At 38.1% G+C, this 16,628-nt stretch overlaps 1 protein-coding gene across 3 annotated transcripts in view; it reads left to right on the top strand.

Annotated features, from left to right (window-relative positions):
* The window catches only part of PRELID2 (PRELI domain containing 2), a 62,922-nt gene that overhangs the window by 33,591 nt on the left and 12,703 nt on the right, over positions 1-16,628 (top strand). For 2 of the 3 annotated variants that reach the window (XM_058169044.1, XM_058169042.1), the window contains exons 5-7: positions 9,621-9,726; positions 12,221-12,285; positions 13,207-14,119. In XM_058169044.1, coding sequence (XP_058025027.1) covers positions 9,621-9,726; positions 12,221-12,277 — 163 coding nt within the window. In that variant the 3' untranslated portion in view covers positions 12,278-12,285; positions 13,207-14,119. Of the gene's footprint in view, positions 1-9,620; positions 9,727-12,220; positions 12,286-13,206; positions 14,120-16,628 lie in introns of those variants that run through there. The other variant, XM_058169043.1, reaches the window with a different exon arrangement.

The raw sequence follows: 16,628 nt of genomic DNA, 5'->3' as shown, positions 1-16,628 counted from the left end.
TTTACCTTGGGCATCCATGATGGTTCTTAGTGATATACCCTGTTTTCTCCAAAATAAGTCATCCCCTGATAATAAGCCCAGTCGGGCTTTTGAGTGCATGGCAATAAGGCTAAGCGCTTATTTCAGGGTTCAAAAAAATGTAAGACAGGGTCTTATTTTCGGGGAAACACAGTAGTAAGTCTATGGAATTTATGAACCACTAAACCAAGGGCTGCTTGCTGCATGTATGTTGAGATGCATTGAAAACACTGATCTGGGGCCCTTCTAAGACTTTAACATGTTCTTTTAGTTTGTCAAACAGCTTACAATTGATAGATAGGATGTCATGCAGCTCTATAAAAGTCATAAAAGAGAATATAAAAATAATCCTTCTGGTACCTGGTTGACTCTGAAGCCTTACTTTTATATTCTTTATACTGCTGTCATTATTTATTGGTTGCAATATTTTTGTGCCACTTCTCACACTAAGAAGTTGTCCATAAACATTTTACTAATAATCATTTTTGGAAAACTGTTACAAATGAAAAAGAAACAATATTGGCTGACAAACATAAAACCAATAGTAACATCCCATTAAAATCACTGACTAACAATGTGGTTCTGAAAATTTATTTATTTATTTCCCCCTTTTTTATTTTTATAAAAAGACTGATGTAAATTTTAACCTCATGGACTTTGGCATTTCAGGACTGCTATAGAGGAGGGGTTAGTCAGTCTAAATTCAGGGACAGGCATCCCACCTTGAAGGGAGAAATGCAGGGGTGAAATTTAGCAGGTTCTGACAGGTTCTGGAGAACCGGTAGCGGAAATTTTAAGTAGTTTGGAAAACCGGCAAATACCACCTCTGGCTGGCCTGAGTGGGATGGGAATGGAGATTTTGCAATATCCTTCCCCCAGGAGCGGGGAGGGAATGGGGATTTTGCAGTATCCTTCCCCTGCCACGCCCACCAAGCCACGCCCACAGAACCACTAGAGAAAAATTTTGAATTTCAACCCTGGAGAAATGCAACGACGTTTTTCAACATTTTCAAACCATCAGAACTCGCAACATTAGGAGAGGGAAAAGTGGAGAAGATAATGTAGAATCTGAAAGATCCAATCCTTCATAATATTTCACCCAGAGACAAAACTTGTACCAACCCTGCAGCTGATTTAATAGAATTATTTCCCATTATTTACAAATAACGCTGTAAGATGTATTTTCTAAAATCTGATTAAACTTTAATAGTTTAATCTTTGCTTTCTTCAAATGAAAGCAAACTTGGTTTTATTTTTGAGCTGTTTTGCAGTTGTTCTGGAAAAATAAGCAAAAGTAATGAACCATTGATAAAAACCGGAGTAGCATCCAGACAATTGTGGTATAAAAGAAGACTGTGTGGAGCTTAAAAATTGTCTTGCATATTATAAACAACTGGTTCACTGCAATAAATTTTTTTAAAAAGGCCCATGAAATAAAAATGTAGTATAATAGTAGCCGGCCCAAAGTTAATCTATTATAAAAAAAATTAATGTTGGTCGAAGTAAAAGATATGTGGATTTCTTTTGACAGGTATTTTTATATGAGCTCTGTTTTCTGCAAGAAATGAATTTAGTAGATAATTAGAATGTACAGCAAATAATAGTCACTTAGCCGTATTACATGGACACACACAAAAGAGGTGCCATTTTGTTCATGTGGACTGAGACCCATTTTCTTGTGGTTTGAATCTATGGAAAGTTGTATGCAGGGATATTTTTAGTCAGTTGGTTAGAATTAATTGGGTTAAAAAAGTGTTGGGTGAGAAGGACATGCTTTTGATTTTAGTATGAAAAGAAAGCAGTCCTCATAACTTTGTCTGCATTATTTTTTTGTGGCCCACTTTTAAAGATTGGAGTTGTAGAGGATGAAAAAGAGAGCAAATCTGTTGGGAATCTTACATGAAAGTAAGTCTTAGAAACAACAAGTCCATTACAAAAGTATAATGATCAGCTTCTTATTCTGAAGTGAGAGGGACATTTAGGTTCCCAGGAGAAGGATATGATTTTCATCCTGGGTTAACATAATTGAAATAGTGAAGGGTTTTATCTTTTAATTGTTTTCCGCTAAAACATACCTATATTCTAATTCCTGTTGGACTCTTAACATTAATCAGAGCTTCAAATGATAATGGCAATGATTCTGAAATTTCATTTCAATAGTTGGGAGAATCTTTTCAAATGCCAGTTGGCCTAGCAGGATGAGTCAAGGATAAACGTTTTGGTAGATTGTATAAACAGAACCCATGGTTCCTCAAAATAAGGGGAATTTCTAAAGATTCTGTGTAAACTCTGATGTAATCCTAGGATTTAATTTGGAAAGGGGGAGTATAAAGTATTATCAAAGGTTTCAGCAGAATGGTCCACAAAAGCTATGCAATATGACTGCTGATAGACCTCAGGAAAAATTCCCTTGTATGAAACAGTAAACTGACATATTTCATATCACGGACCTGCTCTTTATAGTCTGGTGCATTTATTTCTTTGGAGCTTCCCAACCACTAACTAATCATCTTTTTTCCTGATGATAAAATCACATAGGCTAATGCACAATTGATACACTGTGAATGGGGAATAAATGAATAATCTGCTAATGCTGTTGATTCAGAAAAGACAGCAAATGATCCATCAAGTTTACCTTCAATTTGCAGTTTGAGTGTTACCTTGTCTTCTCATCTTTTAACCTTAGATATCACTTACAGCCAAATGTAGGCTCATCTCTTTAGTTTATATTGACAATAAAACAAAGGAAAAGCTTTCTGGATCAGATAAAATACTTATCTGTTTTACCTTTTTTTTCCAATGCAGTAGCCAAGCAGGTGTTTTCAGGCGGCTCACAAATCTGATTTGTAACCTTCAATTTGGCAAAACTGTGCCTCCTAGTGCAACAGTTTTTCAGCCAAGGTACTTCAGGTGAACTAACTTACAGAATGCATCCAAAATCCCATCTTGAAATTTGGCAAACTTCTGGCTTCTTCAGCATAGCCACATTACAATGGTCAGCTGCTGTCATGTGATCGGCATTTCCAATGCTTCCTGACAACTTTTCACAGTCAATGGGGAAACTAGCAGGGAGTTTAAAATCAATTGTGGCAGTAATAGAGGAAGGGAAAGAGGAAGGAAGGAAGGAAGGAAGGAAGGAAGGAAGGAAGGAAGGAAGGAATGAAGGAAGGAAGGAAGGAAGGAAGGAAGGAGGGAGGGAAGGAAGGAACAGAGTGGGAGGGAAAGAGAAGGAGGGAGAGAGGGAGGAAGGAAGGAAGGCTTTTGATGCTCCCTGCTGTCTTTTTCAAGGGGATTCAAGAAAGAGCTGGCAGGAAGTTGGAAATTGCTCCACTTCCACTGATTTTTTGTCCAACAATTAACATTCCTATGTTTAGGTAAGGAATATCTCTGCAATGATGACCCAACTGGATATGGGTTGTCTAAATAAGACTTAGTGGGAGAGATACCTTCCATGAATAATGAATGTTCTTTGCTATGGCTAGTTAGCTTATTTTGAAGTCTTTCTATCCATCTTTAGTCATTTCTGCTCCTATATTTAAATTCTAGTCATGGCAGAAGTCTTTGGCAATAAATAAATAAAAAAATGAAAACTTTGCATGGCAGTATTGTTGAAAAAGTAACTTAAGAGATAAGTTCACAAAAACGTAATTCATTAGAAAAAATAGGCTGAATATTGAGTGAACTGAATAATATAAGATAATAGAAAGCAAGGGGACTGGATATTTTATGAAAAAATGGTGTGAAAATATCCAGAATCAATGTTTACCAAATGAATAAAGCTCTTATAATGTCATCACAGAATTCCTGAAGACCATTACATCTTGAAAAAGTTTATAGCACTATGAATTTTTCTCACATACCTAACTTTTAAAGTATTCTAGGATTCTTTTGACAATACCTGAAAAGTACAGTTTGAAATTACAGCAGGATCATTTCTTCCTTTTTAATTTATGCTGACATTCTTTGCCATAGTGTACATTGCAAAGTATGTTTTTTTCCCTAATAATCATAGAAAACGAGAAGGTAAAATGGCAACGTTAGTTTGCTGTCTACTTCCCAGAGCTTTTCATGTAGAAATATGTGAAAAATTAATCCTTGATCCTTGATCTGGGGAAAAGGGATTTCTGGACATCTTATTCTAATCCTCAGGAGGAGGATTTGGGTTTAAAAAGTCAAACTGAATGTTGCAGCTCTAAGCTTTCTAAACTCATTTAATTTCTGCTTGCTAATAGTAACAAAAAGGGACCAAGAAATGTAATTTGGTTTTCTATTGTTATAGCTCTGAATGCTAAAAATGTTAACTGATTTAATTTATTTCAAAATTTTGTGAACGTGGAGCCTATATATTGAGCAGTACTGATTCTAAAATGCAGTTCTATTTTCTTTTCATGCTGTCAAATGGTGTACACAGATCTTTGAGCTTCTTAGGTGCAGACATGTTTAGTTATTAATGGGCAAGAGGTTACTTTTTCATTCCAAAACACATGAGAAATTAATGTTGAGGAATATCAAAAAAAAAAGAAGATGATTAGGGGACTGGAGGCTAAAACATGAAGAACGGTTGCAGGAACTGGGTATGTCTAGTTTAATGAAAAGAAGGACTAGGGGAGACATGAAAGCAGTGTTCCAATATCTCAGGGGTTGCCACAAAGAAGAGGGAGTCAAACTATTCTCCAAAGCATCTGAGGGTAGAACAAGAAGCAATGGGTGAAAACTAATCAAGGAGAGAAGCAACTTAGAACTAAGGAGAAATTTTCTGACAGAACAATTAATCAGTAGAACAACTTGCTTGCAGAAGTTGTGAATGCTCCAACACTGGAAGTTTTTAAGAAAATGTTGGATAACCATTTGTCTGTAGTGGTATAGGGTTTCCTGCCTTGGCAGGGGGTTGGACTAGAAGACCTCCAAGGTTACTTCCAACTCGTTGTTGTTGTTGTTGTTGTTGTTATCATCTTCATTTGAAAATAACAGGGATGGTGATTTATTGGAATGATTGGATTCAGCAATTTAAATCTTGATTTCTAGCAGTTGTCTTAAACATCTTGATATTATGTGTTGAAAATGACTTGCCTATAATTGCACAGCAATATCTATAACTGAAACATTTATTAAATAATAGTACATCTTGGGTGCTGTAACAGTCTCTTAAGGATCTGTAAGAGTTCTGATACTTGAACACGGACTAACAATTCAATGTTATAAGGAATTTGAAAGTTAAAATGAAAGTTAGCTTTAGTATCTGAATTGTAGAATGAAGAATTTGAAGGACTTAGGTTTGGAATATCATTGGGTCCAGGTATTAAGAAACACACACACACACACACACACACACACACACACACACACACACACGTGTGTGTGTGTGTGTGTGTGTGTGTGTTATGATTTAAAAATAAAAAAAATAATCAGAAAATATTTCTCCAGAAAAGATTATTTCGTATTTACTGGAGCACTCAAAGGCCCTGAAAATGTGTTTTTGTCCGTGGATTTGAGGACCATGAATGAAGATGAAGCCAATCAAATGTTGATCCGATTGTGTTGCTGCTGCCAAAGACGAGCTTTTTTAAGATTAGTTTTTATGTTGTGGATTTTTTTAAATGTAAGCTGTCTGGAGTCACCTGTGTGTAAGTTGGGCAGGCATGTAAACTTGTGTAATAAATAATTATGGAATTTGGAAAAGCCTCTGTTCTAAAAATGAAGATGAAAAGATAAAACAAAATGTTTCTGTAGAATAGAATAGATAGAATAGAATTTTTTATTGGCCAAGTGTGATTGGACACACAAGGAATTTGTCTTGGTGCATATGCTCTCAGTGTACATAAAAGAAAAGATACCTTCATCAAGGTACAACACTTACAATACTTAATGATAGTCATAGGCTACAAATAAGCAATCAGGAAACAATATCAGTATAAATTGTAAGGATACAAGCAACAAAGTTACAGTTATAAGTGGAAGGAGATGGATGGTGGGAATGATGAGAAGATTAATAGTAGTGCAGATGTAGTAAATAGTTTGACAGTGTTGAGGGAATTATTTGAGGCAGAGTAATGGCCTTTGAGAAAAAACTGTTCTTGTGTCTAGTTGTTTTGGTGTGCAGTGCTCTATAGAGTCGTTTTGAGGGTAGGAGTTGAAACAGTTTATGTCCAGGATGTAAATATTTTCACAGCCCTCTTTTTGATTCATGCAGTATACAGGTCCTCAATGGAAGGCAGGTTGATAGCAATTTTTGGTAACAAAATGTTTCTATATGGTCTAGAATTGATGATAAGCTTAAGAATTAATTCTACAGATCTTTTCCTCCCCTCTCCATGCATTTATTGGTTTCTCTTTTTTTGGTCAGTTTTGATTTATTTATTATAATATATCCAAGTTTTCTTTATTTCATAGAATACTTTTCCCCCCTTGTTGGTGTGGTAGATTTCTATATTTCACTATTAAATTAAAAAACAACAGAGGGTTGTGCAATGATCGTGTATAAGTGATAACCAGCACAAAAACTGGCGGTTCCTGCAATAAATGCTTTGTTAATACAAACAGGCCAGCCATTCTGTTGCATATTCCAGACCTTGTTCAATCTACGGCTCTGAATTACACCAGCTGTGCCAGTAACCAAAGTAGCTGCCAATTTTGGGAGCTTCAGGAAAACAATGTCAAGAATGAGAAGTGCACTTCAGAAATTTTTGCATTCTCATTTAGAGTGCTATTTAGATGTAAACATTTGTGTCTACAGTAGTGCCTCTGCAATTTTCTGTAGTATATTACACACACTCTGATTTCAAAGGCATAGCCATGTAGTGCAATGAAATTGTGAATTAGCCTTAATTTTGATGCTGGGGACGTGGGTCTGAGAAACAATAACTTCATACTTTCTGAAGGAATCTAAATATTTATAAATACTGCAGATTGGACACAGTATAAAGAAGAAGGAAGTTGGAAATAAAATATCAGCTTCTGTTTTATCTTTTTTAATATATATATATATATATATATATATATATATATATATATATATATATATATATATATATATATATATATATATATATATATATATATATATATTTGTTTTCTGAGGTTTTCACGGGTGTTTGTATGTAGGTCTTTGCTTGTTCGGGTTTTCTCCCGTGTAAAATTGGAAATGTCTTGGCAACGTTTCGACGAAGTCTCATTCGTCATCTTCAGGCTTCAGCTTCGTGCTTCTGGGAGCAATGTGTGATCGCAGCTGTTTCTTCCTTTTAACTGCTAGTGGGGGTTTGAACTGATTGGGTGGGAGCTTGGCTGTGCTCTGATTGGCTGGGGGTGTGTCCTGTTTGGGTGGGGGCTTGGTTGTGCTCAATTTAGTCTGTGTTGAAGGGGGATTTGAGTTGGTGAGCTGCATAGCTGTTGTTTGGCTTTGTGGTGGTGCTACATCTTCATAGTGGGTGTCAGTCTGCTGCATGTATGGATTGGAGGGGTTTCAAACCCCCACTAGCAGTTAAAAGGAAGAAACAGCTGCGATCACACATTGCTCCCAGAAGCACGAAGCTGAAGCCTGAAGATGACGAATGAGACTTCGTCAAACGTTGCCAAGACATTTCCAATTTTACACGGAGAAAACCGAACAAGCAAAGACCTATATATATATATATATATATATATATATATATATATAAATATATTTATATATATATATATATATATATATATATAGTAAATAACTGGAGAAATTATTATTAAGCATTAAGCTCATAGATAGAAACTTTGGAATGGAATTGTCTAACAATGCAATATCAATGCCATTTTAATTGTACAATTCAAGCAACTTTGTTTTTTTACATTTTAGAAATTATATTGAACATTGACAAAAACTTTTTTCTCTTTATATGTTTGATTTATCTAAACCATCAGGATGGTAACAATTTCTAGTTTATGTTGCATAAAAACCACTGTGACAACAACTATCTATATTTAATAATGTGATTTTCACATGGTATAATGCAATAAAGCAATTACTGGGGGGGGGACTTGCATAATTTGCATAGCTCCACCTTTTTCATGCATGTATGCATATTTCTGGTGTATTTTATAGAATCATGGCTCAAAATAACCTTGAATGTTTACTATAGACATACTTTGCTTTCTGATACACATTCATAGTTATGATTATATCACTTTATCAAATACCTAAAGCAGTCTGTGTCAGGGATTGTTGCTTAGCAATCTGGCAAAGTAAAGCTACTCCTCCCTTTCTTTTTCCTCTTAACCTTAACAGTCTAGTTTAAAATTTAATAAGTAGCACAGATAGTTCGGTGCTGTCAAGTTGAGTTCAACTCCTCGATCAAACAACTTGATGATATATCAATAGATATTATCTGGACCTGCCTTTCACAATCACCAGTGCAAGCTGGTTTAAAAGACAAATGAATAATGTTCAGTCGAATTTCTTCTGAGGAAGATAAGCAGTGGATTGCAGCCTTGTTGCTTTTCGATTGGGAATGGAGAAATTTGATAGTTCTCTTTCTTTCATATGGATATTTTAGTTCTTCCAGCTTTGAAAGAGATAATTACTGATGAGGGTTGGGGAAGAGGGAAATGGCTGTCTGCAGTTTCTTTGGCTCATACATGTATTTAAGACATGATTATTAATGCAATTAGAAAACACAGTGCTGTCATATTACTACAGCAAAAACATTTGCAATCCATATTATATGCACCCCTGTTTTTAGGGCTGAGTTAGAGCAAATGATCTCAACATTTTCATTAATAATCATTTTAACAAATTTTAAAGTAGAATATGTTATTTACATATTCATTCTAAAACACTATAGCACTATAGCACTTACGTTGCATGTTATATATTATATTTGCATCATGAAGATATAAGGAAGATGTGAAACTTTAATGAACTAGAAATAAAACCACAGCCAAAAACCCCACACTTACATAGTATGTGATATATGACCTTGAAGAGATGATTTTGAATATTTTCTAAGCTTTAACCTCATAATTATTATTATTGTTTTTCTTCTAAGAACAGTTTAACACAGGGGTCAGCAACCTGGAGCCACATGTGGCTCTTTCATCCCTCTGCTGCGACTCCCTGTTGTTGGTCGGCTCCACAATCAATAGGGCTTTTGATTAGGACAGGTAGAGGAAAAAGGACGCCCCGCTAGGAGGAGATTCTATGGTGGGGGAACTGGACTTCTGGTCAGCAGAAGGAAAAGGACATCACGCTAGGATGAGACTATGATGGGGGAACCGGACTTCCGGTCAGCTCCAGAACTAAATGGGGGCTTTTGGTTAGGACCTTTGTAGCTCTTTGAGTGTTTAAGGTTGCCGACCCCTGGTTTAACACATTGGTTTGGAATTCATAATGACCATGACAGCCATGACAATCAAAATATATGAAACCTTTTTCTATTTGCATATTTGACTCATTCTTTTTGTCATTAGCAAGTGTGGGTGAATTGATTTTTTATTAGTGGATTTTTCTAGTCCTATCTTATACATGAAGGGTTAGGGTTAGGGTTAGGGTTAGGATAACCCTAACCCTAACCCTACTCCAGGCATACTAGGCATTGTAGACAATGGTCCAATTCAGTTATGTTTTTATTTTGTAGGACAGAGTTTGTTCAGAAAGGAAATATAACAGTAAAAGGGACTGGCTTGTTGAATTGCTTACTGGAAATTTTTGCACAATCCTTTTTAAATCAAGGAGTCAGAAGGGTAAGTGCTTTCTTTTTTAAATTTAATTCCCAGGTTCTTGACATATAATGCGTTTTCTTCTGTTATATACAATATTCTAGTTGCTTTATATTAAAATATGTCAAAACAAGTATTGGTACAGAAGACATTCCGATATATGTATTTGTTTAGACTAATACAATAGGTCACGGGCTGCCTATATTGTATTTATTTGAAGTTTTTATTAAGGCAGAGCTTGGGTGAGCTCTTGAAGTAGAGTTATTCATATAAGTGCCTCATTTTCAGCTAATCCAACTAATCATAAATTATCCCTGAGATATTTAGTTAGCAGCAAAAGTGGCTATACGATGCTGGTTGTTTTGTCATGGTATCTTCCCAGAATCTAGTTATAAGATTGAGTATGTAGATTCATTCACAAACAGACACTTTGGTACATTATAAAATTGATTAGAAGAAAAATTGAGAACCCCTGGCACTTTTGAATAATGTAAATAATTGATCCTGGCTTATTTTGGAGTTCTTGGGATAATTGTCAGAACTGGAAAAAGATTGTGTAGATAGAACATAATGAGATGAAATGATGCTTCTGAGATCTTTTTATATTTCTTTTTATTTGATAACTTTTTTTTAAACTCATCTGGTGAGGCTTATTCTGGGATGCTGCCAGATGTACTCAAACTTTATTTCAGTGGTTACTTGACATACATCTTACTTGCAGATGGTTCACCTTTTTCTTTCAGATGTTTCCATTTTCACCCCTGTCTATAATAATAGTGGTATAAGCAAAACAAGACAAATGAGAGGTCAAAAGTATTTGCAGGCAGAAGTACATGGATGCACTGGATGGCACCTGGTGCAACCTTAAAAGAGTCAGAGCAAAGTCACATGATGCAGCAGATATTATAACGCATTGAAGCTAATATGAAATACAGCTTTCTCTCATTTTATATTAATTCACTTTATGTGAGGCCTAGCAAGGTAAAGGAAGCCCATACTTATCTATAGAAGAAAATTTTTCACTACAGAGATCAGTCAAGTTCAATTGTCTACATTTGCATATAACAAACAAAAAGATCAGCTTAGCTGATAAAATTAAAATGACAAGTATTAGAACCTCAATTGTAAAGAATATATTTATTGGGCAGTACCATTCTTTCAGTCATATATTACTTGCAATTGATCATTAGTCATTTATATATTCCTTTTTTTCCTCTTCTTTCCTAACCCCTATATTAGAAGCAGCAATGCTATGAGGAAGAAAGGGAAAGCAGCTTTCACACTGTGAACATAATTGATTCAATAAATAACATGTTAAGATTCCCAGTGCAAAACTCAAGAGTTCTCACATTTGTCAATTCGTGCTGTATTTAGTAAATGGTGGCAAACTTAATTTAGATGGATGAGCTGTATTAGTCAGTTCTCACTTCCTGTGGAGATGATGAAAACAGAAAAAGGAGCTGTAAGTTCCAATATTTAAAGTTTATAAAGAAGCATTTTGCAAGCCATTCTGAATTTTTAAAATGTGGATCATTTGGGTTATTGGTTTGTAACTGATCCATAGTTGGCACGATAATCATAATTTCCAAATTCTGTTATGAAAAGGCGATTTGATGTGTACTGCACTGTTTGAGCTGCCAGTTCTTTATTACATATACAGATGTTTCTCCTTTACCAGAGAACAAAAAGGTCCCAATTAGTGTAGAGCCTTTAACTACAACCACCAACATCCATATCTGAAAACAAACAGAATACAGTAAATACTAGAATCAAACTACCAAATTCCGATTGGTACACTGGTCAAAATTGCAAGAAGCTAGAGCTCTAGGTTCCAGTTATAAGAAAGCTGATAAATCAGTGCAAACAAATAATATATTATTATTTTCACAGAATTAAAAAAAGAAAATATCTGAAGTATACATATTATATATTTAAATATATAATATAATAATATATAAACATCCTGAAATGTCTGCAGGTTGTGACCAGAAAAACATTCCAAATTACTAGCCAAAAGCCCAAGCAGTTTATTCACGAAATGTTAAGAATCTAAAAGAGAAACTTCTTTAGGAACCTGCAACTTGTTTTAATGCCTAGTTTTCTATATAGATTTTTACTTGAGAGCATCTTTCCCAAAATTGTATGCTACGGATAGAATTTATAGAATGCCCTGTGGTTTGTCTACATCTCTGAGGACTCTTGTGATTTTATCCTGAAAGTTAGCAGTTTATCAATGAAACTTGTAAGAGGTTCAGTGCAGTAGGACTCCAAAGGGTGACTCTAATTGTGTTAGATTTGGGGTGACACTGGAATATGCATAGGTCAGGGGTGTCCAAACTTGGCAACTTTAAGACTTGTGGACTTCAACTCCCAGAATTCCTCAGCCTACTGGCTCAGGAATTCTGGGAGTTGAAGTCCACAAGTCTTAAAGTTGCCAAGTTTGGACACCTCTGGCATAGGTTATTTGTAAAATATTTAGATTTCAAAATGATCTAGTCTGTGATTTTTTTTTTTACAGAGTATTTCAATCATGGAGCGGCTTTTGCAAGACCAGTTTGGAGGGCCTGTTTTATAATGAAAAATGTGAGTGTGCAGATGAACTGTTTTATTCAATGCAATAATTAACCAAGAAAGTTCAAAGGTTTTATAACCCATTTGATTCGGAGCCTATTTGAATAATCTAATACTTGAATTCTTCTTGTACAAGAATTTTCACAAGTTCTGTATGACTCGTATTATAGAGTTAGCCTGAAGCAGCCACAAAAAGTAAGACTGGTGCTTCCTTTGTGTCCCCCTGCATGGTAAAGCTTCTCATTCCAAGGCCTTACTAGAGCCATACTAGGTTTTGCTTGTACCTGGACTAGCACTTGAAACATTTGGCTAAATTCTAATAGCAGATTTTGCCACATAAATAGTCTTTTATATTTCTTGCTATAGCATTGTTTTCTAAACAGTACATACATAGAATAGAATAGAATAGAATAGAATAGAATAGAATAGAATAGAATAGAATAGAATAGAATAGAATAGAATAGAATTTTTTATTGGCCAAGTGTGATTGGACACACAAGGAATTTGTCTTGGTGCATATGCTCTCAGTGTACATAAAAGAAAAGATACATTTATTAAGGTACAACATTTGCAACACAAATGATGGTCAATATATCAATATAAATCATAAGGATTGCCAGCAACAAAGTTACAGTCATACAGTCATAAGTGGAAAGAGATGGGTGATGGGAACGATGAGAAGATTAATACATACATACATACATATATACATACATACATATATATGTAACTCTCTCCCAGACATATTTAAGTGAGTTGTTCTGAAGTTGGTTGATGCAAAATAGAAATTCAATCAATCAGTCAGTCAGTCAGTCAGTCAGTCAGTCAGTCAATCAATCAATCAATCCAGGGCTCTAGGAAAGAGAGCAAATGACTCTTGATTGCTTTGTATTTAATATTTTTACAATATATTTATTGCTGTTTTTTTTTCAGGAACTAAAGTCTCCGTATATCTAAGTTGATACATAGCACTACATCCTTATTTCCAACCTTATATTTTACTGAAGTTAACCCTGTGGGTTGTTTTAATGAAGAAGAAAAGATTGTTGAAGAGAAGAAAAAGATTTGCAGTCTCCCCTAAGTAGCATACATGGAATGACATAATTTGAACAGTATGTGCTCCAGAACGAGCAGGGAGAAAAGAAATATTATTTTGAAAAATGCATCACAGTGTAGTTGTTCTCTGATTTCAAAGATGTAAATATTTATAAGAAACCATCCATTTGAAAAATAATTCCCAGACCTTTAGTTCTAAGGAAAAGCTTACTAGCAAAAAGGAATAAGTTTTTCCTGTATTTTAATATGCATACTTTTTCTTGACAGAATATATTTCATGAAAACTGAGAGAATTAAGAGTTGATATGAATTTATACTACCATATTTCCCCGAAAATAAGACCCTGTCTTATATCTTTTTGAATCCCAAAATAAGCGCTTGGCCTTATTTTTGGGGAGGTCTTATTATTTTGGGGCGCATGGAGGAAACCAGAGGAAATGGTGGGAACTGGCTGCGCATGCATTTACCATATTTTTCGGTGTATAAGACACACTGGAGTATAAGATGCACCTTAATTTTGGGGGAGAAAACAAGAAAAAAAGAATTCTACCTCTGCCTTACCAGCATTTAAGGTGGCGCTGCTTTATGCTGCCCTCCTCCTCCTCTCCTCCTCCTGCAAACGAGAGGTGTCTCAGAGACTCGGCTGGGAAAGAGGGCATCGATTACTGAGAAGTTCTTTTCCGGAAAACTTATCAGGGTGCTCCTGAGATCTGCAGGGACTACTCGCTTTCCCCGAAGAGACCCTTCACATGCTGTACAGGGAGGGTCGGGGCACAGCCTGAGGAATGAACCTCTTTGGGATGGTCTGGGGGCAGGGGAATCTGCCCAGCGGCTTTGGCGAACAAGGCAGGCCCCACGGTTTACAGCTGGTTCCCCCTCTGGCCACCCAGCGGGCAGCTCGGGGCAGACAATGGCCCCAATGACTTCACTCCCCAGCAATGTGAGGGGCTGCCGCTGCCACCTAAGCCCTCTCCGCATCTGGGAGTCCGTAAAGCGAAATGTCCCTCCTTTCCAGCACCGCTGCCCATTGGCCCAATGCAATTCGCAGAGCCACGTTTCAGGTGGCGGCCGGTTTCCCTCCAACGTGCTTTGGTGATCCAGTGAGGGAAGCATTTTCAGGTGGCAGTGCCAGCCGCACAGCATGCATTTGGATTTGGGGAGGAAAATACTTTGCTTAACATAGCAGGGAATGGGGGTGGGGGGGTTGATTGGTCATTTGAAGGGGAGGGGCAAACTGCACCCGAATAAAATCACCGTCTAGTGGGTCTCAGAGGATGTGGCTGACTACTTCTACAAGAGAAACGGGGGAGGACCCAGGCTGACAGGTGAGGGGGGAAGGGGAAAGATGCACACTCTTAACTGTACGCGCCATGATCGGTTTTGGAGGAGGAGAGGCAGAAGAACTGAGGGTGCTGATGCTTTGGCCCTCTGCCCCCTCCGCCCCGACTGACCCGGATAAGAACTCCCCCATCAAGCTGTTTTGAGGAGGTTGCAGATGGCTTTGTATACTCACTAAGCTGGCTCTTCAGCCACAGCACCCGGCACCTCTCCTCCATGCAGTCCTTGCAGAGGGCTTTCACTGAGAAAAGAGCCAAAGCCAGCGTCTTCCAGGAAAGCACTTTCCTCCCTAAATCCAAAAGGACACTGTGCGGCTGGTGCTGCCACCTGAAAATGCTTTCCTCCCTGGTTCACAAAAGCACATTGGAGGGAAAACGGCCGCCGCCTGAAACGTGGCTCTGCGAATTGCATTGGGCCAATGGGCAGCAGTGTTGGAAAGGAGGGACGTTTCGCTTTAGGGGCTCCCAGGTGCGGAGAGGGCTTAGGCAGCAGCAGCTCCTCACATTGCTGGGGAGTGAAGGGCCTCTTGTGGCTCAACAGGCTAATGCAGTCTGTTATTAACACAGCTGCCTGCAATTACAATTAATGCAGGTTCAAGTCCCACTAGGTCCAAGGTTGACTCAGCCTTCCATCCTTTATAAGGTAGGTAAAATGAGGACCCAGATTGTTGGGGGGGGCAATACAAGTTGACTTTGTATATAATATACAAATGGATGAGATTATTGCCTTACACAATGTAAGCCGCCCTGAGTCTTCGGAGAAGGGCGGGATATAAATTTTTTTAAAAAAGTCATTGGGGCCATTGTCTGCCCTGAGCTGCCCGCTGGGCAGTCAGAGGGGGAACCAGCTGCGAACCATGGGGCCTGCTTTGTTTGCTGAAGCTGCCGGGCAGATTCCCCTGCCCCCAGACCATCCCGAAGAGGCTCGTTCCTCAGGCTGTGCCCCGACCCAGATCCCCTCTGCCTGGAACCGCCCGAAAATGCGACACACGGAGGTCGAAAATGTCCATAGGGTGGTGGCTGATGGGTGGGCAGGGCTACATTAGGAGTATAAGACGCACCCAGATTTTCACCTTCTTTTTGGGGGTAAAAAGGTGCATCTTATATACCGAAAATACTTTCAGGGAGGGCTTATTTTCAGGGGAGGCTTATTTTAGTGCATGCGCTCCAAAGCCCGATTGGGCTTATTATCAGGGGATGTGTTATTTTGGAGAAAACGGTATATGATCACATAAAGAATATCTAAGAATAAGAATTTAGTTTTTTAAAAATATTAATTATTCTGCTATAGTACAAAATTATTCTGCTATAGTACAAAATCGTAAACATACACAAATTCTACAGCATCCCTGTTAACATCTCTGCCAACCTGGGACGATCTATCTTCCGCTGACTTTTTACTGTACTGTATGCGCTACTCTAGAACTGAACTCTTGCACCTGCGAGGTGCCCCCGCCTCGCGGGAACGGCCTGTTACATTACCGAAGGCCGGCCTCTATGACGGGTCTTGGGACCCACAGAGGTGGCACGCGAAGAGGAGGAGCCTTTGGGGTTTTTTAGACAGGGCATTTTTAAGGGGTGGGAGGGTAAGGACGGGTGTTGGGGGAAACCCGTTGGGGGGGGGTCCAGTCCTTGCGAGTGCTCGCGGCGGTAAGTTAATAGGTTCGGAGGTCACGGGGGGGTTTGTGTTCCGTTGGTTGAGGGTGGTCCTATTTGCACGGTAAGTGGGAGGCAGATATGGCGGAAGTGGGGCCCATATCGTTCTGTGGGGCGCTCGATGTTTGAAGGCGACCGCGCCCGAGCCCCAGACTTCTCCCGTTTCCCAGATGGTCAAGACTCCCAGAGCCTGGGCCTTGGCTGATGCTGTGCAACGCACGGTCCGTGTAATAAGGCCCCTAATTCATGATCTTATCCAGGGGCGCCGCGGACCTTATGGGCGCATGGAGACCTGGTTGGGTGCAG

The sequence above is a fragment of the Ahaetulla prasina genome, chromosome 2 (genome assembly GCF_028640845.1).
Source record: "Ahaetulla prasina isolate Xishuangbanna chromosome 2, ASM2864084v1, whole genome shotgun sequence".
Classification (NCBI taxonomy): Eukaryota; Metazoa; Chordata; class Lepidosauria; order Squamata; family Colubridae; genus Ahaetulla; species Ahaetulla prasina.
This window is presented reverse-complemented; position numbering and strand designations above follow the sequence as displayed.